This window comes from Mchenga conophoros, linkage group LG1 (assembly GCF_057382185.1).
Source record: "Mchenga conophoros isolate Kocher_MC1m ecotype Shallow Benthic linkage group LG1, M_conophoros_male_GT1.1, whole genome shotgun sequence".
Taxonomy (NCBI): Eukaryota; Metazoa; Chordata; class Actinopteri; order Cichliformes; family Cichlidae; genus Mchenga; species Mchenga conophoros.
This window is the reverse complement of record NC_140526.1, coordinates 11,082,292-11,104,906: the sequence shown is the minus strand read 5'-3', so window position 1 is coordinate 11,104,906 and position 22,615 is coordinate 11,082,292. Positions and strand designations below refer to the sequence as shown.

The following is a 22,615-nucleotide window of genomic DNA, read 5'->3' as shown; positions in this document are numbered from 1 at the left end:
TTTTTGAAATTTGATTCTAATCAAAATATTTGTCTTTACTTAAAATATCTTGTAGAGAAACTAGAAAGTTTACATAATTGACTGTAGCAATAGGATGTTTTTTTTTTTCTTTCTTTTTCAACAAGTTTAACTCGTGCTGGCTACCTTTGCACAGTTTGTGTATGATGTCTACTTTGTTTCACAAATGCAGCCGCATTAGACCATGTCAATAACAAACCTGAGCTCTGTTGCAGATAAACTGTCCAAGGCAACATATGGAGCCCCAAATAAACCTGGGGCAGATCAAGAGATCCAATTGTTCATTAATAATCTATATTATCCATATCTTTCTCCCTCTATCCCTGCACCTGTTGTCCGCCTCTGCCCAAATCCAGCTTCCTCTCAGATTAATAGGCAAGGTGGCCATTAGTATCCAACTAAGGCTTTGGTACCAATGGGGGATGCAGTTAATTTGGATAATATTACTGCCACATGTCGTCAACAACTAACTAACAGGAGGTAGGATTCAGAGAGTGGGTTGCTATGCTCACTGCCTCCTGCCAGCTGTGAGGTCTGGATGAACCTTGAACAAAGATTTTTCTCTCACTCTGTCTCCCTTTTCCTCTTAATGTTCTCACTACAGCATCTGTGTTACCTGGCACACACACACGTGCTATAAATAATACCAAAAAACACTGGCCCAAAACAAATGGCTTTAATGAAGCTTAAGGGCAAGGGATGTCACCTAAGGGCATCTGCCGATAGATTGGATCATAGCTTTAATTGATGTTCATTGCAGATTGCAGGTGCTCTCAAAATTAAGTTAAAATATGACTGAGCACAGAACTGGCATTCTCGTCGGTTCAGCTGTTGAATTACTAGAAGGCTGCAGAGACACAGGTGGCAAAACTTCAAATGGCAAAGCCAGGGGCAGGCAAACAACACCCAGCAAATTGCAGACATTGTCATGTTTGGTATCACAGTGTGGCTGACAGAACCTGTGGAGCTCGGTACTGTTGGCAGAAACAAGAGTGTGCATGTGTATGATATTATAATGTAGTTCTGGATTAATGAGAGATAAGACCAAGCCAGAAAACACTGTCCCTGCGACACAGAAAGCTTGAAACAAAAATCCACGGTAAAAACCCTTGTAACTGACATACTGTACCACATTTGGTGCAGTTTTGTTTTGTGCTCCTTACAAATGAAAGGTAAAAATTGTTATTTATGGACAAAATGTGCATACCGATCCAGCCACATACAGTAAAGCCCACAGAGGTCCATCCAATTACCAAACAAGCTTCTTTTAGCGTTTTTACTTATTTTTATTCTCATTTTTTTTTACATACACAATTCATAATTTTGAGTCAGTTACAAGTGTAGAAAGCTGAGACAACTGTGAAAGTCTTACTTATTATTCAAAATTAGTGAATAATGTGAAGAAAAAATGGTTCTTAGTGAGTTAGTGGCCAATCATTACAGTGCTTTTTGAAATTCCAGTTTTCCCTTTATTGAAACTGTTTTTATACTGCATTGTTATTATTGTTGTTGTCAAGTGTCTGTAAAGGATTGACGATATGTGTCTTTTTCCATTTTTGTAGACACTTAACACTGGCGTCTTTGTATCACAATAATGCAGAGATAAAAGCATAATGCGATTTCACCGGTGTAGTTGCATTCTAATCCCTCAATTACCATTGTGTATTTTTCCATCTACACATTTTGTGACCTATACAAAATCCAATATAGGAGATTTTCACAAGTCAAGTGCATTGTTCAAGAAATTAGATTCGTTTTTGAACCTGTGACAAATTCCTTAGTTGTACCTGTCAAAAGTGAAGGCTCCCTGTTGGCCCTTATCAAATTCGGAAAATTCATTTTCTCTCCAGGTAAAGGAGTCATGCTGGTCGAGGTTATTATTCTGTTTGTTTGTCAGCTTGTGATTTTCTGCAACCAGTGAGGAGTAGCTGCTTTGCATCCAGTGCTTGTTGCTTGCCACCACCTGTTCCTTCATTACCTGGCCAGATACTATTCTTTCTTCATGTAGACAGACACTCTTAATCTATAAGGGATCACACTGAAATCTGCCTTTTTGATTAGATCTTGGATCTAGTTGCCTTGAGATGTGAGGATATGTAATTCTCCTGTTCAGAGGTGAGGGTAAGATTTTTTTTTTTTCCTTGGCTTTTATACTATGAAAGTCGGAAATGCTTGGCTCTGACATGAGCGGCAGAAATGAAAACACCTGCAGAGGCTGTTGTACTGCTTTAACGCCAGTGCCAAGGCTACGCGCAGACTATGCAGACGTTGCAGAGTGGTTCTCCTCCCGTGCTGTCGTCTATAACAAAACACTGTGCTGGGTGAAACGAGACCAGGCCAAACTCGCCTCATCTTGAGTCACGGCGCAGTGAGTACAGGGAGCCTCGGGCTTTCACAGTCCCGATGATCACAATGCATTCTTCATGAGGTATTAAATGAATATAAGAATATACAGATACACAAAGCAGAAAATGAATGTAATCTAAATGCCAAGCCCCTGTGCTGTAGGCAAACTTCAGCAACAACGCTCGAGGAAGATGTTTGCTTAGTGCCAGCCTCATTAAATCCAACAGCCCAGTCCCTTCAATTGGCCCACAAAGTTGAGAAAGAACAGAAAGAGGTCAGAAGGTGGAATGAAATGCAATTAGAAAGGGAAAAACTGTGCCGTTAACGGCGCCATGTCGCCGTATTGATTTAACTAATTGAAATGGCATCGAGGGAGAAACACCAGATGGGTCTCCTCTGGCCTGAGGTAGGGTGCTGGCTGGCTCTGATAGGATCCCATCTGAGATGTACTGTCCCTGGGGTCCATGCTGATTCCTTCCACCATTCCAGCCTCTTTCTCACAGTTAGCTGGAGCCAACATTTTCTCCTGGATGTGTTTGTACAATGTTTATAGGAAAATGTTAACATCCTCAAATAGTTTGCAAAGAAAACAAACAAACAAAAAGAACTTATTTCATTTTGCATTTCCTAAATAGATATTTACAGTACATATTAGTTATATTTTATACAGAAAATTATAGACTTACAAAGGCAAGAAATAGTGCCGAGGGGAGGATAGCGTTTAAGAAAACGGTGACTGACTTTAGGGAATTGCACAAAATCAATAATAAATGTTGCGTGTAGGCTGGATAAATATATGAACTTCGCATTATGCAAGATTTATTTCAGCAGTCATAACTGACCAAAGAAAGCATGTGAAAACCCTGGCAAACTGCCCTCTCAATGGCACTATCGCTTATTTCATGAGGCACTTACAAAAATAGGACACACTTTTTGCATGAATTGCTTTGAAATAGCATAGAGTAAAGCTCAACTACAGCAAGATAAACACTTTTGTACTATATAGTTGCAAAATTCACGAGATGGAATTTTGTTTATTTCTATGATTATCTGTTGGTGTAGCTCTGCTTTGGAAACATTCCTTTTGTAAATGGTACCTTAAGCTTAAATTTGAATCTTTAGAACAGTTTGGTCTACCTTTGTCAACTTCAGTATATGATACAAAAAGTCCCATGAAATCATTTACAAGAAACGGGTGTACGCAGCATCACTCACCCTGATCAACCTTATCTTTGTGTGTCCTATGCAGCTCACATTTTTGATTTCTATAACTCAAGAAAATATGGAAATTTAAATCAAAGCCCGAATTTGTACTGACCCTGTCAGGATGAGACATTTTGTGAAAGATGAATCCAAGTTGTGATTATGGAGTCCTTTTCTCACCGCGACTTTGCTTTTATGATCTTACTAATCATATCCTGACTGCCCCCTGGCTGTCTCTGTCCTTCTGTCCTGGTGGTACTCCGTGCTCTTTCCCAGCATGCACTGCCTGTAATTAAATAGGAGACTAGTTCTCTTGACAGTGTATGTGGCTGTTTTCTTTGCCTGACATACCCCCCCTCCCCAGTCTCTCTCTCTCTTCTTGCCTGAGTGTCGCATGAGGAACTGACTCTGGTCTCTGTTTCTCAAATGATTTAATTGGATGCAAACTCAGGAGCGCGGACATCAATACAGAACTATATCTGCCATAAGGCAGAGCCATTAGTCAATACTTCGCCCTCCACATGCCGAAGGCTTTTGTCAGACCTAATTACCCGGTGCTGTATTCAGTGGAGCTTCACCAGTGGGGGACTTGGACTCCTGTGGGATCTGGTTAGGATCACAGTTCACTTTCAGTGTATACAGCAGAGTTAGAAAGTTCACAAAAGCAAATATCACTCACTATTCTTTTCCATTTAATGCTGACAGCTAAATGACTGCAGTCATATGAGGGGGATTTTTAATTCCAGTGGCCTCCTTGGTTTAGAGATATGAGTTCTTAAAGGCTTGAGTATGATGTGCACTGGACATTAAATGACAGAAATGAGTTGCACCAGTTCTCTTGTTTCACACAGGGAATCCACACTCGTGTTTTAATTGAAAAAAGGTTTGGACATTTATTAAAATGTACTTTTTATTTTTAGGTATTTCCCCATGGGAAACAAATACTGTTAAAAAAGTATCATGAACTATGACAATGCAATATATGGGATTGAAAACTTTGTTTTTAAGGGTTGCCAGATGTTCCCAGATCATATTTAAACTGTTCCAGGTAAAAACTGTTCCAGGTTAAAAACAACTGCAGTTCAACGACTTCTTGAACTGCTGTAGTTATATAAAAAATTGCAGTTCTTTTTGTCTTTTCAAGTTTATCATGAATTTATAACATTTATACAGCGAGTTTTGGCTAACAATAGGGTGCATACCAAAATAAAATGTAAAAAAAATCAAAGCATAGCTACAAAAGTATTTTTAATTTCAAAGTTTAATCAACCTTGTAAATCTCCCCTCTAGGGTGCCTCGTCGAGCCTGGTGGTCAAATTTGCCGACACTGATAAGGAGAGAACCCTGCGCAGAATGCACCAGATGGCAGGCCAGCTCGGCATCTTCAGTCCTATGACCATCCAGTTTGGGGCCTATGGCGCCTACTCTCATGCTGTAAGTCTCAGCCCGGCGGGGGAGGAGACGGTGAGCTTTAAAAAAAGAAAACAAAAACTGTTGTGATTTGAGGTTTGAACTCACACTCTCTCCCACTAGGCATGTGGCACTCCCAGTGAATGGTTCCTTAAGTGATTTACACTATCAAATAGCTGTTAAGAATCCCAAATTAAAGTGGCTTAAGAAAAAATCCAGCGCTGCTTTTTATATTGTCTTTTTATCCCCTTGTTTGTCCAGGGAAGCTGTTAATCACATATGCCCAGCACTACACTGTTTTACTTGCATACATATTCATTTTTCATTCCTGCATTTTCTGACTCAGCCTGTGAATCTAGACTGCAAATGCGAGCTTGCCTTTTTAACATTTTCGTCTTCTTACACATTTCTTTTTACCCAGACAGAGGTGCACGTTATTACTAACATCCCACATCGATTCCCCCCACCCCACCCCTTTCTCTGTCAGCCCTTCCCACCCCCATTTCATATTCACACATGAAAGTCACAGCCTGAGTTAGGAGTCTGTGAGATTTTACACTCACACAGTAGCTAACAGCTCACCCTGACAGGTGAGAATCGCCCACTCACTATCTTTCCTCTAACTCTGCCACTGTTGTCCCTCTTTTCCTCTCACACACTTATACATATACAGTACATATACAAATACATATTCTCAAACTCATTTCACCACATACCCTTTTGTTTCTGTATAATAAGCACAAGGCCAATGCAGTTTTACAGGAGCTGGGAAGCAAAGCTGCAGGGCAACACAAACCACTCTGTTCAAGAACAAGGCATTGGCCAAGCAAACAGAGATGTGAGAGTAAACATGCTCTGATCCTGCGGCTATTTCACCCTACTTTCCTTTTCTGTCCTTCCTTCCATCCCTCCCACCATTCGCCCTCTCCCCACTGCTCTTTAATCCTACAGCAGATGATGCAACAGCAAGCAGCCCTGATGGCAGCAACACAAGGGTCCTACCTGAACCCTATGGCAGCCATCGCTGCCGCACAAATGCAGCAAATGGCAGCTTTCAATGTCAACGGCCTGGTGGCTACTCCCATGACACCTTCCTCAGGTATACATTAACACACACACTACTAGCTGGTAAGGGTGCAAGAGCAGAGGCATGTGCAAAAGCACACATATACAGCCATTCAGGACTTTTCTTTTCATTTTTCACTCCTGCCCTGGAACATTTTCATCATTAGCAAGAATTATAGAAGCAGTAGTAATATATTCATTCAAGGCCTTTCTAGTTTTGCCCTTGTTACATTTTTTAAGATATAGGTCCCATTTTCTGGGTTAAGGCAGACACTGTCATTGTTGAATTAAAGGAAGAAGAGCCTTGTACTGAGTGAGGCATGATGGGAGAAGATGTACAGCATTCCTTTACACTCATTGGCAGCCACATTATAGAGTCTCTTTCTCTTCTTCTCTCACATTATCTTTCATTTTCTTTCTGTCTGTCACTCCTTCCTTCTGTGTCTCTATGACAGTGTTTTCTGGGAACTCAGCCAATCCGATGACTTTGGATGCAGAGTCCTTGGCTTATACAATATAAGAGCAAAGATTTGTGTGAGATAATCCTGGACCCCAGTCTGAACTATCATTTTGGCCCTTGTCATGAGGAGCTTTGATGGCTCGACACTAAGTAGGCAGGCTGCCTGAAGACAGGGTCATTGCAAATGTATTAAATAAAGTGGCTTGACACTGTACCTGGCATTTGTAATCCACAAGGCCTACATATTCCAGGTAATGCCTATAAAACATAATCCTACATGATGTAAATGCCCTTCACCTAGATAAGAAAAATAATAAAAATCCATCATCATAAAAATGCACCGACAAGGTGACAAACTTGGAATATCATCGCAAGGAGGAAAGTTGGTATGAAAAAAAAGACACAGGTCTCTACATCCAGTAGACTTGCAGGTTTATATGTATCTGGACAAAAACAGTTTTTGTCATTTTGCATCTGTACACAAATAAAAAAAAAAACAAGATGTGAGTGAAATACAGAATTTCAGCTTTGATACAAATTTGAATTTGTATTAAAATATTGTTAAATGACTGTTTATGAATTACAGCCATTCTGTATACAAAGCCCCCCATTTCCAAAGGCTCAAATGTAAGTGGATAATTGACTAACAAGCAGTTTCGTGGCCAGGTGAGAATATTTCCTTGTTTTTCTATGAAAAATTACGCAGACGAAAGATCTGTGATTGAGTCCAAGTTTTAAAGTTGCTTTTGGCAACTGTTTACTAGAAATCCAAAAATAAGGTCCAAAGGGACATTGCAATCAAAGGAATACTCACTAATCTGAAAAACTCCCAAAACAAACTGATACAGCAAAACTTTAGGAGTGACCAAATCAACAGTCATTCCCAGAAGGATATGACTCTGTGCTGAACATTGTTTTTTCAGTGGCAAATGTTGCATTTTCTCCCACTGAAACACAAAGTCCACATAAACAGAAACAACTTTCTGGGATTTCCTTACCTGAATGATTGAGCGTGCATCTAGACTAAGTGCTTTTTTTTAATTGAAAACTGAATGTTCAGTCAAACCAAGCCAAACCTTCCTTGATAAAGGAAAACACTGACATCATCTTGTACAGTCAGGAACGCTCTTAAAGAAGGAGCCATATAATTAAGTCTACAATAAAGAGACACCTTTATCAAACACTGTTGACACTCATGAACAAAAAGACCAGATTTGACTTTGTCAGAAAACATTTAGAAGAGCCTACACAGCTCTGCAAAAAATCTTAGATTAACTAAGATTACCAGAATGATGGAAAGAGAAAAGTGCCAGGAAGTCATACTACATCATCTGTTGAGCATGGCGGAGTCAATGTTATGGTACTGACTGACACAAGCCTCATTGCTGCTGTTCAATAGGCTACTGAACAAATTTAAACTTTTTAAAATTATGCAAAATTGCAAAAGGCTTAGCCGTGTCTCTAATAAAACCTCTGTAACTTTGCTTTGCTTCACTTCAGCAGCATTAGGTAATGTTAATATGTTGATTACGTTTTGTTTTGTTTTTGATCTACTGGAGAATATTTTTAAGGTTATCTGCTATAAAATCCCAGGCCAGGAAAGTCGCCTTCATGCTTTTCTGTGTTTTCTCCTCGGCTACTTTGACACAAAGGTATCTGCTGTGATGCTTACACCTTTGATAAAGTCTCGCAAGTGTCAGCTTTCTTTTCATAGAAATAAAAATATGGAAATGTACTGATACGTGATTAGAATTATAATATTTCTGACTGTCTGAGGCAAAATTTACCCGATTCAAATCGAATCGGATTGAATCGATTCTAGAAATCAGTGACGATACCCAGCCCTAGTCAAAATGTACACATCTGTACCCATTCGATGCATGTTATATTGTAGTACAGGTGAGAACATGTATTTTTCACTACAAGAATATACTTTTCTTGGACCAAATTTTAAGCTTGTTGCCTACACCCTGCAGTTTTCATAATGACTCTGTATCTATTTGCAGGCACCAGCACACCCCCAGGCATCTCTGCCACAGCCGTGCCCAGCATAGCCACTCCTATTGGGGTCAATGGATTCAGTGCCCTCCCACCTCAAAGCAATGGGCAGCCCACATCCGAGCCCATTTACACCAATGGTATTCACCCTTACCCAGGTGAGAATATCTAGGTTTAGCTGAGTCTTGAGTCTGTTCTGGGCCTGGACACTGTTAGCTGTTAGCACTGACAGTGTGTTATTTTTTATTATGCTTCTGTTGTACATTCACCCAGCAACAGCTGAAAACAAATTTGCCTAAACATCTAAACAATGTTAACAATTACTGGTTGAAGATTGGTTGAAAAGTAAAAGGACACACCTCAGATAAAATTCAAACCAAGCACCTTCTGTGTGTGTATATGCATTTTTGAAATAAACAGAAATACCTCTTAAACAGATATCTATTAATAGATATATCCGCTTATATATACTCTTTTTAACCAGATGTTGTCTTCTTTAGCCTTGCCAATGTCCTGAAATTCTCTACCTTTCACTCATCAACCAAATTTTGTTATAAGTTTTGAGCATTCAATTTTGCTCAAAGTTGTGATCAGCCACGATTTTGGAATTTTCTTAAAGTCCTTGGCCAGCTCACTAGATTTACCACAGAAAAAAATATTCATGTTGGTGCATACTAGAGCTACAATGCAAGTTGTCAACTGTAACAACTTATATTAGTTCATGTAAAACTAAAACTTCAAAAGGCTCTTTTAAACTTCACTTTCTGATCATATTTTTTTCAACTGAATTGAAGCATTTAAGGCTTGAGGGTCAATCAACAGTATCTTTGACAGATTTCTGAGAAGCCATCCCAGTATCATGATGAATCCATCAGTTCATCCATCAGTCAATTATGGCTAATTTGATATGTCTCAGTCTGTTCTCAGCTTCTTAATGTTGCCTTGGACTGATTCCTGAAAAATTGACAGACATTCACTCTCCACTTTTGCATTATGCAAAGGCAGCTGCAATTGTAATGAACTACAAAGTGGTTTGTTTGGCATGTAGTTAATATTTGATGCAAACATCTGGGACGAACAGGCATTTTGAAGAACTGAAAGACATGACAACCCAAATTTCTCTCACTCCCTGTGTGATCTTACCCCCCGATGTTTCTCTGCAACTAACCACAATTTCTGTCGTGCTGTTTAACATTCTCTCTATTTCTCTTTGTCTGTGTCCGTCTTGACCGCCATCTATCCTCTCTTTGTCTCATTTACTTTAATTTTGCTCTTTGTTGTCTGTCTTTCTTTTCGTCTCTGTGCAGCACAGAGTCCAACAGTGACCGACCCTCTCCAACAGGCTTATGCTGGTGTCCAGCACTACGCAGGTGAGCTGTCTCTCCTACCTTCACTACTCCCTCACTTCCTCCATCTGTCCCTTTGCCTCTTCCCTCTCCCATTCGGTTTGTCACATCAGCAGGCACATGACAGGTAGCGATTGCCAGATGACTTGCCAGTTTCCTCTTGGATCAGGCTACATTACATTAGAACTGCAAAGAAGATTTTTAATTGACTTGATATACACCCACACAAAAACCCTAATTCTAAAAGTACACCAAGAGCTGAGATTTTTAACCTACCCTAAGGCTCCTGGATGAGAGATGACACAGACCTGTCGTGAGCACTGCTTTGTGCATGACATCAGCTCTCATTAACATGGTGTTAGTCTTACTCCCTTTCTTTATGCGTCTGCTTACTTGAACTTCCCCTTTTACCATTCTCTTTGTGAAGTGATCTGCCAGCCAAATGAGCCCAGGCTCCCAGTCATCATGCAATTTATTTATGCAATGTCTAGAGGACACAAATGAACAATGGAATAATGATTTGAGTTTTGTTGTGTCAAATATGAAAATGGAGATGTGAAAAACTCCACTCTGGTTCTCCCTTTGCAACAGCAGCCTACCCTGCCGCCTATGCGCCAATCAGCCAAGCGTTCCCCCAGCAACCAACCATCATTCCCCAGCAACAGAGGGAAGGTAAGAGCGAGCAAGCGCGCCCACCCAAGATAAAAGGTGATAATTGCCATGTTCCATTCTAATGTAGCTGCGCTGCTTTGAATTAGCGAGGGAGGGAAAAAGCTGGCTGGGGAAAATATGAGAAAAAGGCTCCCCATTTAAAGAGAAGAACATTAGCAGTGAGATGGAAAGTTACTCTGTCATTATTCAAAAACTGCACTAATTCAAACTCGCAGTGCTGGACTGCTTAATCAGTCCATTACAATGTGTTTAAGTGGTTATAAATATTCATCAGATTAATTAGCTGCATGCATAATCATTTATTACCATTCCTAGTGTAGTGTTCGTTCTTATGGCACAGCATCAGATATAATAAAGTATAGGATATACTGTGATGGTAAATCACTCTTTTTGGCACCATTTGTCAGTCTCAATTATTCATCTATATGATTATATGAGACAGCGTAGAGTGGTATGAATAATCAATATATGGACTTGAAACTGAGTGTTTCCAGCATTGCCTGGAGGAAAAGTTAGTTTGTGTTCATATTTTGTCACTAGTGTGTGCGCATGACAGGGTCACTGTGGAGAACTGTACAAATGAAAATGAATGCAGGCATACTTATCCACACAAGTTGCATGCTGGCATAATTCCACAGTATAGAAGAAACATAGAATCGTTAAGGCAATTACTTAACATCTCCCAGTGATGCATTTGAACATTTTAATAATTAGCAAGAATCATAGAAGTCACATTAATGCAAATACAGACAGCCAGACTCATAGGCACACTATCACACAGCTCTTCTCGGTTTAGCCAGTGGCCTGTCTGAGTTCTGGTCTCCTGTGGGTTTTGGCTGGTGTCCCAGCCTGTCTCGGGCCACTGCCACAGTCTGCAGCCCTTCCATTTAACAAGATACATTTAAACCTGAATACACAGGCAGAGTCAAACTTCAGCTTCATCCTTCCTCTGAAGGCTAGCAATTTGGATTCAGTCTAGCTGTGTGTGTGTGATATGTCAACAGTAATAGTCCTTCAAAATTCAAAATTATAATTTTATCCAGCAATATCAACACTAGCCTGTTAGGCACCACAGTATTGTATTTTATTTAATTCAGTATTGCAAAACACACTGACAGTAATATATGTTATGTCAATACACTGTTACACTGCTGTTAAATCAACCACAAGGATAAATAAAAATGCCTCAAATTTTAACCACAGTATACAACTAATTCTCTATTATGTCAAAACAAGAGATTTGTTGTTGTTGTTGTTTTGTTTTATATTCCAGAGTTTGGTGCATCAATCTGACAAAATTAGAACGTTAAAGTGGTTTATTTTGTGGTATATGTTTCTCTAGAAATATCATTGATTTTCAGTATTACCAACATGATATCGATTAGTTCCACATACTTATCCAAACACCTGGTACCTACATAACACTTAATGCATCTTTAACTACCAATTGTGTGCAAAACATCAGTGTGAAATGACAACTAACTCCTATTGTTCAGCCTAAACAATAATGCTTTAAGTGACGTCAATTGAAGCCGTTCCTTATTTTACAACACTACTCCCCTGAACCTGAAGAGGGACAAGCAGAGTGACACCAGGGAGGTCTGGAGAGGAATGAGGAAAGTGACTGGTTACATGCCTAGCCATCAAACAGTAGATGGGAACATCAACATGTCCATGGCTCCATGTCCCAGTTGTTTTACCAATAGTTTCAAAATGAAAACACTGATGGCCAGTAACCCAGAAGCAACCACACCTCAAATTTATGGCCCTTGGAAGTCAGTGGCTACAGGTTATAGCATTTTATTTATATAGCATCATGAAGGCACTAGTTAGGTCTTTACTGGACACCCCCAACTTCTCCATCATATACCTAATCCACCATTCAAACACCTAGGTGATTGCCACACATTCTAATGTTACTCTGGTGTCTTGGATCGTGGAGTACTTTATTAGGCATCCTTGGAATGTGAACCTTTAGAAACTGTGTATGAGACAGTACTAAGGAGTATTAGATCACCACAGGAGACTGGCATGTTCCTTTTTATCATCATCTTATACTTTGGACACGAAGAACAACATAGACACCAAGGCACAGACACACCGCCACCTTTATCTGCTGTCACAGATACTTGCTCTCTATTTTAAAACACTCATTTTTCTTAAGCTAATAATCTGGCATGTTTTGTTACCCACTGATCTAGCCGAAATATTACCAACTGAAGTCCCATAGCTCTCTCTATGAAGTGAATGTGAAGTTTGCGCTTCCTATATCCCTCTCTATATACCTACTTTGCCACCTTCAGACAACTTGGCTGTTTTTCTGTTGCCAGGTAGAGGTACTTCAATTGTTCTGGGTAAAATAAATGTGCTATCACCTTCCTGTTTTGTGCACAGTTAACCTTTACTTTCAGAGGAGATTTTGTACCTAGTGCTAGAAAGAATGGCAGAGTAAGAGCCAGGCTCGTATGAAACAAGTGTAAATCCTGATGGTGCCATTATTCTCTAGTCGGTGCATTGTGCAATTAATCTTCACTTCGTAGTGCTAAAGCATAAAAAAAGGCCTTAATGTTTAAGTGTATTCTTTATAACATAAAGATTCATTAGTTACATGCTCATGCAGTAGCATACTGAAGTTGATTATAACAAAAACAACGGGGGATTATATTTGTAAGGCAAATGTGAAAAAAGTCCTCATGCACTAGTATTTTATTCTTTCAAACAAAAAGCTTTTCAAGCAAGCAAGAATTTAATGTGAACATTATGTGAAGCACCTAAATCTGTACAGAGAGAACTGAGATACAGTGTATAACTGCTTAAAAAAATTCTCACTCTGTCAACCAATATATGTGTGTGTGTGTTCTCTATCTCAACGAGGCATAGTAGCACTGCAGCCAGCCACCACTGCAGCCCTCTTATCAGCCTTCTCACCAGACCAAGTCTCATCTCGTCATGCTATCACCCTGAGCAATGAGACAGGGAAGAAACCTAGCCAGGCAGCCAGCTGCAAGCTTACTGTCCCCGAGTCCATCACATTTCTCTTTCTTTCTATGTGTCCATGGCTCCCTCTCTCACTCTCTTTCCAGTTCATTCCTTCCTTTATCCAGATTGGCCTGTACAATATGTGGCAGCTGGTTGGATGAGTGTGAAGGATGGAGAGAGATTGGAACACAGTCCTACTGTCACACAGTAATTGGGGCAAAAACTTGGCTTATGTCTTAATGTGTGCTCTGTCTCTTCTCTGTTTTTCTGTGTCTCAGTGCTTCACTTTTCCCAGTATAGCTGTCTAAGTCTTTTACTTTAATTCAACTTCTTTTGGGGTTATGTTGTTAAATCTGGCTATTTTCTTTTCTTTTCATTCTCCGATTTTTGCTTCTACCTGTCTGTGTGTTGCTATTTTCAGCACATGTACTCACACAAAAGTCAAATTTAACCGTTATAATCTGATTCAGTGAAGTGTCCCCTCTTTATGCAGTTATTGTATGAAATGGGGCTCTTAGAAAGATTCAAATGGAAACCACAAAAACAACCTGAACATACAGTTTGACCTTATAACACTAGAAAAAATGGGATTAGGCTTTGTGTACGCCGCAAATGCCACAATAACCAGGTTTAACAAAGCCAATATTTGTGCCACCGATAAAATAAACAGAGTGAAGTGCTTCCAAGGTTCCTGCATTACTGGATTATTGTCAAGACTGCCTTATAGTTATTTTTTTCCACCCATGTTATTATGGTCAGTCTTTCTCTCACCGGGCACATTACACTCCCACATAACCCTTCTGTTGTCTTTCTCTCATCACCAGGGCCAGAAGGTTGCAACCTGTTTATTTATCACCTGCCCCAGGAGTTTGGAGACGCTGAGCTCATGCAAATGTTCCTACCTTTTGGCAACGTCATCTCCGCCAAAGTGTTTGTGGACCGAGCGACTAATCAGAGCAAATGTTTCGGTGAGTCAAAAATCACTTATGAAGAGAAGGGAAAAAGAATTCCAATGATCCAATGAAATGAATGTTGCAAGGTGGCTGTGTTTGGTAATATTCTCATTTCTCTTGTTGCTTCCCTGCAATTAGTGTATGCTTTTGCTTTTATTCCCACTGTCTGAACTAATCAAGCTGCAATTAACATTTTAAAAGTGTCGTTACATGCCACTGCACAGGGGAGCAGAGAGGGAGATCAAGGAACAGTGCTCCCTGAGTCTACCACACAGACATAAAAAGATAGTGGTCTTAGTAATAGAAAAGCCAAAAGCTCACTAGAATTGGTGAGCTAGCCACTGACCCAAGTGTCTCTCCACAGCTGGCATTTCATTCACACATGTATCCATCACACTGTTGATCACAACATTACGTGTCATCAGTGATGGGAATAACAGCGTTACAAGCTCCCGCGGACGGCAATCACTTTCTGGCAAACGATGACTTTTTGGCACAACACCTGGAGCTAAGGGGGGAAAACAATGGCATGAGTGCTGCTGTTTGGCTGAGGAAGAATATAGTAGTCGTGGTAAGCCAATCACATGACCACTTCAAGATGACAAAGCAATAAAGTGATATATACCAGTTTTTAAATTGTGCTAAGAGGGCAACTAAAACCAGAGTCATGATAAAAAATAAATAAGCGGTGTTTTTTTTCTGAATACTTTCGTCACGTTTACTGTCTAAGGATAGAGCTAGCAAGCACTCTCTGCTTATGACCAAAAAACTAAAATAAAAAACAGCCCGTTCGTGTTGGTGGAAAAATGCACCATTTCAACCAATCAAAAAATGATACGGCAACAGGACATTTGGTTGTTTAGGAAGAGGGGGAAGTTTTAGGAGTGATGGCGAGAGAGAGAGAGAGAGAGAGAGAGAGAAAGAAAGACAACAGAGAGAGAGAGAGCGAGTTTTAAGATGGGAGAGATTTGTGACGTTTAGCGTGTTTGGAATGTGTAGTTAATGTGTTGTCTTGTGTAGTTAGTGTGTAGTGTTGTGGATAGTTTTGTGTTGTGTGTCAGAACAATGAGGCGACCACTGTCTCCAGGTAGAAACAGGAGTGATACACCTGCTGCTGTCAGACCTGCAGGCTGTGCAGGTCAGGCTATGATGTTCTCCTTTATAGTGGACAGATATTTTTGGAGTGGCACAAATAATTTGTGTGGCATCTTATTTAATGCAGAACATGTGATTGTTGCGTAAATAGTTTGAAATGGTTATTTAAAAAGGGGTAAAAGGTAAATGGCTGCAAATAACTGTATTGTTTGCAAAACTTGTGCATATCATTTTAAAATTGTCAATTTATATTTGCATTTCAAGTTATGAAATATGATTCATTAAACATGTTTGTGGTTGTTACAGTAAAATTTTAACTTTTTCTACACTGATTTTATGTTTTAGATCAATTGTGTTAATACAGTATGTAAAAATGAAAACATAGCTGTAAATTCAGACACATGAGGTTGTGCTGATGATACCAAACAAGGCAAAGTAAATCGTTTTTAAAGGTGAAATGTAGAGGAAACATCAAAAGTAGTTAAAAATGGCCAATTATACCCTGGACCCCAGAGGGTTAAACTGTTTTTTTTGTTTTTTTTAAAGTAACGCAATGGTTACTTTTCAAGTAACTAATTACTTTTAGAATCTTGTAACTCAGTTACTAACTCAGTTACTTTTTTGAAGAAATAACTAGTAACTATAATTAATTACTTTTTCAAAGTAACTTGCCCAACATTGCTCATCACCCTCTCTATCACACCATTACTGAGACAATTAGTGTCATGTTTCGGCTGTGTGGCAGGCAGGAGAGGACCCAAACGCGAACTCACAGAGACAAAAGGTAAACTCAAAAAACACAGCTTTATTGCTGGCGTGGAGTGGGACACGAAAAACAATACAAAATAAACTAAACTGGGAAAACTAAAGCACAGGGAGCCACAGGGAAAAATCACACAGCTATGATGGAGACTACGACACTGACAAAGAGAAACACAAGGCTTAAATACACAGAGGGATAACGAGGGAATGAGACACAGAAGGGGAGCAATCAGGCTGGACGAGACAGAGACGCAAAACTAGAAACACTCACATGAGGCATGGACCTACAAAGTAAAACAGGAAACACACTGACTGAATTCTAAACATGCAAACTTAACAGCAACAGGGGAGACATAACATGGAACACAGGGAAGCCATATGACAAAGCCAAAGAGCAAAACCTAAGATAACCATAACAGATCTAGGGAAACACGAAACAGTACCACAAAGGACTCAAAACATAATCCATAATATAAAAACACGAGATCTCTCCAAAATGAAACAGGAAACATGAGAGGCAGACATGACAACATAAGACAACAGACATGAAACACACGAAGGGCAAGGGAGACTTCACAGGGGTTGAAAACACAAGAGGGAACTAATAAGCAAATGAACATAGGAGACCTGATGAGCTTAACATACTATAAACATCAAAATGAACTAAAACTCAAAACACTGGGTCCTAAGACCCAGGATCGTGACAATTAGTATCTATTTCCCCTTCCTACAATTACAAGCCTCCTTTACCCAAGAGAAAAGCATTTTCCCAGACTCCCGCAATCCTCCAGCTGGGCAACCCAGCAGCATCATGCCACCCCTCGCTTGCCTCTCTCGCCTCCCACACAGCAAACCAGTTCATCAGGGTGGAGGCGGTGCAGGTGGAATCCATGGGCTTAAAGAGATAATAATAGACTGGTGTGGGCCTTGCTGTTGATTCAGTTGGACAGCAGCACTCAGGAGACAGGGAAAGAGAGAGAGAGAAAGAGAGCAAGAGAGACAGAGAGAGAGAGAGAGATTTCCAGCATTGGCTTTCTTTCAGTTTCACTTCACCATGGCATGTCTGTGAGGCTTCCTCCTCTTTCCTCTCTTCTCTCATCTCTCCCTCTTTGTTAGACTAGCTCCCTGTGTGTCTTCTCCTATAAACATATGCCTCTCACTATCACTATCTGTCAGTCAACAAGGGAGAAGGACAAAGGGGCGGCAACTTCATCAGCCTCCCCAGCTTCTTTTTCATAGCAAGTAATTAAGATTTTAGCTGAAAAATATCAATTCAACCCATGATTCTTTTGTGGCTTTTTAAAAAAAAGTAATTTCTCCCTCCTTTTTATAGCAGGAGCCCCAAGGCTCTTTTGTAGGACATTAACAAATTAGGCAGAAGATGCTGTGCATTAGGGGAGATACGTTATTATGCATCTAAGAACTTGGAACACTTAATCTTAAAAATGTGTGAGTTTAGTCTTGATAGTGTGGTTAATGATTGGAAATGTGTAAATACATTATATGTGCATCTACACACTGTACACAGCTGTATCACAGTGAATAGATTGATTGTCTGATAAAGTCTATTGAATGAAGAAGAAAATATACTTAGCTATCTAATTATGCAAAGCACAATTACAGTGGCTACCAAATAAGAAGCGCTCATCTAAACTAGGTGACCTTACTGTTAATTAAACAGAAAATGTTCAAAGCACTGTGGTGTGTATTCAAATTTTGGCAGGCTAATTATTTATATATGTAACATTTAAATAAAGCAGTCTGTAAGATGACATTTAGTTAGCCAAGATTTTTTCCTGGTTTTTTTTTTCTCTCCAAGTGCTCGTCAGGGCAGAAGGCTACTTGTAAGCAAATGAACAGAAATACCATATGTATGCATGTGTTACCTTATTTTTTTGTTTTGGCATATTGTGAGAAGATAATCACAGATCGTCCTCTTACCCAAGTGTTTACAGAGAAGCTTGAGAATTTGAATGTGATAAAAAAGGAGGTCACTGGAGGCACACTCAAAGAATATGCTTACTTCTAAAGGATGTAACCTGGAACAGTATACTCGTAAGGGATTTATAACTGTAAATTTAGTCTATTTAGTTTAGTGCATTTATTTGCAGTATGAAAAAATGGATATCAATGTGCGATGTGGTGTGATATTAAACACTTGTGCAGGTGAGATGGAATATTTCACCTCAAAACAATTAAAACAATAAGATGACAAGAAATCGCAACAGATGCATGCTACAGTTGCATGTGCAGTCTTTTGTAATATACTTTGGTATAATTGTTAACTATAAAATACATAATTTTACCAAGCTTTTTTTAAATCATTAATGAATTATTGAGTCTCAGAAATTAATAAAACATATATTAAGGGTAATCTGTAAACTCCATATATATCCACTGATGAAGAGCTATATTATTATTATGGTTATTATTATGTTTGGTTTTAACCCTGGGCTCTGATACAAAATTAGTCTTAATCCTCTGCATTCAGTCACTCGCTGTTGACTTTTAAAAAGTGATCAAAGCTTACCTTGTTAAGTGGAATTAGGCGGAATTAGCTTAAAAATACATTTCAAAAGGTCTTCTCAGAATGGCGTAACACATACGCACAGGAAGCACGTTAAATACGGTGCAAAAATGAAAACAAGGAGATGCAGCTAACCTAGAGAACACCGGAAACATCTTACCCTTTCTACATGTTTGTTTTTTGCCATTTTATTTTGCCTTTTAATACCTCTTTTCTATTTTTAAATCAAGACGAGTTGCCTCTGCATGTTTGTTGTTTGCTTCGAAAGTGCACATATAGTACATTTACATCCATAAACAGCTATGTTATATGTTCAATAAAAGGACATATAGATAGTTTGTCAGTACCTAAGAACATAAACTAATCATCACAGCAAATAAGCAAATAAACAAATTTACCAAAAAATCATTACTGCATACTGCACGCCACAACTGTGTGTGAGTCTACTGGTCATCTCAGTATTTTGGGTGGGTGGGGGGTAGGGGGGGAATGTAAGACTTCACTCCTGCAGTAATCTAATCTGTTCAACCTGGCACCTCGACTTAGATTTTCCCTGTTGCTCCTCAATGTGTGTTTTTATTAGAAATGTATAACATTACAAAGCTTGCAGCATTCTGCTGATATGGATGGTTGTGGGAAGAACTGTACTTCAAGCGGTAGAAGTGTTTGGGGTTTGAGTTGTACTGCAACACACACTCCATGCCACATCACAGGAATGAAACATCAACCTCAAGAAAACAGTTTAAATCAGGAGCACACTCAAATATTGTTTATCCTTGTTTATTTTATGTGCCTGAATTCAAGAGTTTGCAGGGTAGTCTTTGTCCTTTTATACTTTACTTTGACCCCTAGAATCCTATCACCTATTTGGCATGTGGATGTAAATGTGAGGTATGGAGATTCATTAAAGCCAGGGATAGTGTAGGCATGGATGTGTTTGTAGGATTGGGAGGGGGATCACTACCAACTGACAGGCCCTTCCCTGCTCAGTTTGTTTAAAGGGTTTGTAAAAGCAGCAGCCTTATCTCACCCGTACTGACAAAAGCCTGCCCTCTCCCCCCAAATTAAATTGGACCCATAGCAGTGTGATCAAATCAGTTGGCAGGCGGAAAATTCCGGCCGTCAATCACATAGGTGTCTGATAAGACCAGGCAAGGAGTCCCAGTGTGGAAAGCTGTGGGCTCATTCCGCCTCGACACCCAGGTGATAACTCAGAGCAGCAGGCACCTCCGTCCTATACACCTTGCTCCTAGCATCTCGTCACGTCCCCGATGCCCTTTGCTCCTTACTTAGATCCAGTCACATACATGAAAATATGTATACACATGCACACAGACACACACACACCACTGGTGTAGTTGTATGGCTCAACACACAGTTTACTTTTACAGGCGCAACATTTGCGTTACACATAATACAAGACTCCTTTTCTCTCTTTCATATCTCTGAACACCTTTTTTTTCTTTTTTGTTCTCTGTTCAAGTTGAACACCCAATTTCTAATGGTACTCCTTTGCTTTTTTTATATCTGTGTTATTACGTTATTAGCCTTTCTGGTATTTTGTTTAATCTTCTTTTTTAATTCGGAGATTTTCAATTAATCGCCTGAAAAGCGAAAACAAAGACCTATTGTTTTGCCATTGTTGGGAGTTAAAAAGGGTATTTTTTCCTTCTCTTGCTTCTTTCATCTCACCTGTCTTCCTCTTTGTTCCTTAACCGATCCCTTTCTCTTTTTCATGTCTCTCTCATATTCCCTATTCTTCTTTCTTCCTTCCTTCTTTTTTCATTTTCCCATTTTCTGCCCCCATCTCTCTCCTGTTCTGTGTACTTGTCCCAGGCTTTGTGAGTTTTGATAACCCATCCAGTGCTCAAGCCGCTATCCAGGCCATGAATGGCTTTCAGATAGGCATGAAGAGGCTGAAGGTGCAGCTAAAGCGGCCAAAAGATGCCAACCGACCTTACTGACTCGTCTGCTATTCATACCCAGGTACAGTAACACCCATGCTATAATGTCCCATGCCATTCAAAAGCGTTTTACTTCACTTGAAAAAGGTATGGATGCGCCTTGAGGTAACTCCTGTTGTGATTTGGCGCTATACAAAATTGAATTGAATTTACAATATTATCAGTGCAGTACATAGGACACAATACAGAAGACTAGAATGTTTGTGAACTTACTCCTGCAAATCTCATTGTAACTTCTAATGAAAATGTTGATTGCTCCTAAAATTCAAACTTATTATCTGAGCAACTATAAAGTAATACTGTATACTTTCAATGCAGAAATGCAGAAATGAATTAAAAAATTGTATAAATAAAGAACTGCGAATGTAATGAAATGAGCTACACAATAACATTTCCCAAGCTCGCTTTTGTGAATTTCTCTGCTCATTTCAAATATTAAAAAATGTGAAAGTGTGGGCTGCTTTTTACAGGGGGGTTATTGTACTGAGATGCGCAAAAAGAAAATAAACTCTCAACCTTCCGTTATTCCACCAAATAAAAATCCCATCATTGAATAAAATACTGAAATTTACAGAGTCATCTATATGCCAGACAAATTAGTCCACAAAATGTGTCAACTACTTACAGTCAGAAAAACATAGTTCTATAATCAAGATAATCAAGAAGTGTCAATGTTTCTAGATTTTACAGGACCTTTTCACAAAAACCTCTGGTGATTTCTGCCAGGTTTCCCTGCTGCACAGATTTGTTTTATGTCTACTTCTGGGAGTCTAGTCTAGCCTAGCCTAACTTGGACCTGCAGGATGCTTTAGGGCAAATAAATGACATCATCAATACCTAGCTGTGCATAATTACCTGTCTACTGGATACTCCACTGGAAATCGATACAAGTTGTTTAGCAACAAATTTCCAAAAGCAATAATTTATCTCCTCAAATAGCGTTAGACTTATGTCAGCTATTTGGCAATATACAAGCTGATCCTTTATCGAAGAAAAAAAATTATACAGTCAATTCAGACATCTAATGAGTATTAAGAGTAAGTGCAGCATGTTTAAATGTTTGTGCTCTATATTTATCAGTATTTGTCAGTCCCATTGTGGCATTCTGCATTTGGTGCACTAGAATGCAACACTGTGTTCAGTGTTAAAGGATACAGAAAACTGGCCTTTCTATATATCCATAGATATCAGTGATTCATGCCATCAGCATGTATGGGACAACCATAATGTAAAAGCCTTTGTTCACTCAAAGACTTGTACTTATAAACAATTATTAATCTAAGATATCGTTTTTGTTTTTTAGCTTAATCCTGCTCTATTGTAACTATTTAGTTGTAACCAAGGGTTATAGAGATGTTTTATGAAGTGAAAATAGTGTTGTATATTTTATTATTAAATTAACATACATGGAAATGTCATTTTTAATGCTTCCACAACAACACGGATGCATAGTTGCATGCATAGTAACACTGTTATGACATTCTTTTACATAGTCCCCCAATTTCAAAGGCTCAAAAGACAGCTGATTGACAAACACTTGGCCAGATGAGGCCTATTCTCCTGCTATTGCATAAAAAATTAAGTATTTGTGTAGTTGATTATAAGTGCCGAACTTCCACTTGGTAACTTGAACTCCCAATAAAAGGTCTAGAGCGTCATTGTCACTGGAAGTGAAAGAGGCCATTGAAATTATTAAAGGCCTGGCAGAGCATCTCAAGGAAGGAAACACAGAATTTGATAATGTCCAAGTTTTATCCAAGTATTACAAACAATACTTTTATTAAAGTATATGTTAGTTTGTTTTGAAAACACACCTC

At 39.2% G+C, this 22,615-nt stretch overlaps 1 protein-coding gene across 13 annotated transcripts in view; it reads left to right on the top strand.

Moving 5' to 3' along the window:
• celf6 (CUGBP Elav-like family member 6) overlaps positions 1–22,615 on the top strand; it is a 158,747-nt gene that overhangs the window by 124,038 nt on the left and 12,094 nt on the right. For 5 of the 13 annotated variants that reach the window (XR_014889607.1, XM_085256146.1, XM_085255778.1 and 2 more), the window contains 7 exons: positions 4,858–5,031; positions 5,929–6,076; positions 8,509–8,658; positions 9,808–9,870; positions 10,438–10,518; positions 14,322–14,465; positions 20,671–20,820. Coding sequence is in view for 12 of the 13 variants with exons in the window: in XM_085256146.1 (XP_085112272.1) it covers positions 4,858–5,031; positions 5,929–6,076; positions 8,509–8,658; positions 9,808–9,870; positions 10,438–10,518; positions 14,322–14,465; positions 20,671–20,798 (888 nt within the window). In the remaining variant the exon portion in view is untranslated. The remainder of the gene's footprint in view (positions 1–4,857; positions 5,032–5,928; positions 6,077–8,508; positions 8,659–9,807; positions 9,871–10,437; positions 10,519–14,321; positions 14,466–20,670; positions 20,821–22,615) is intronic. The other 8 variants (XM_085256205.1, XM_085256121.1, XM_085256111.1 and 5 more) reach the window with 6 other exon arrangements.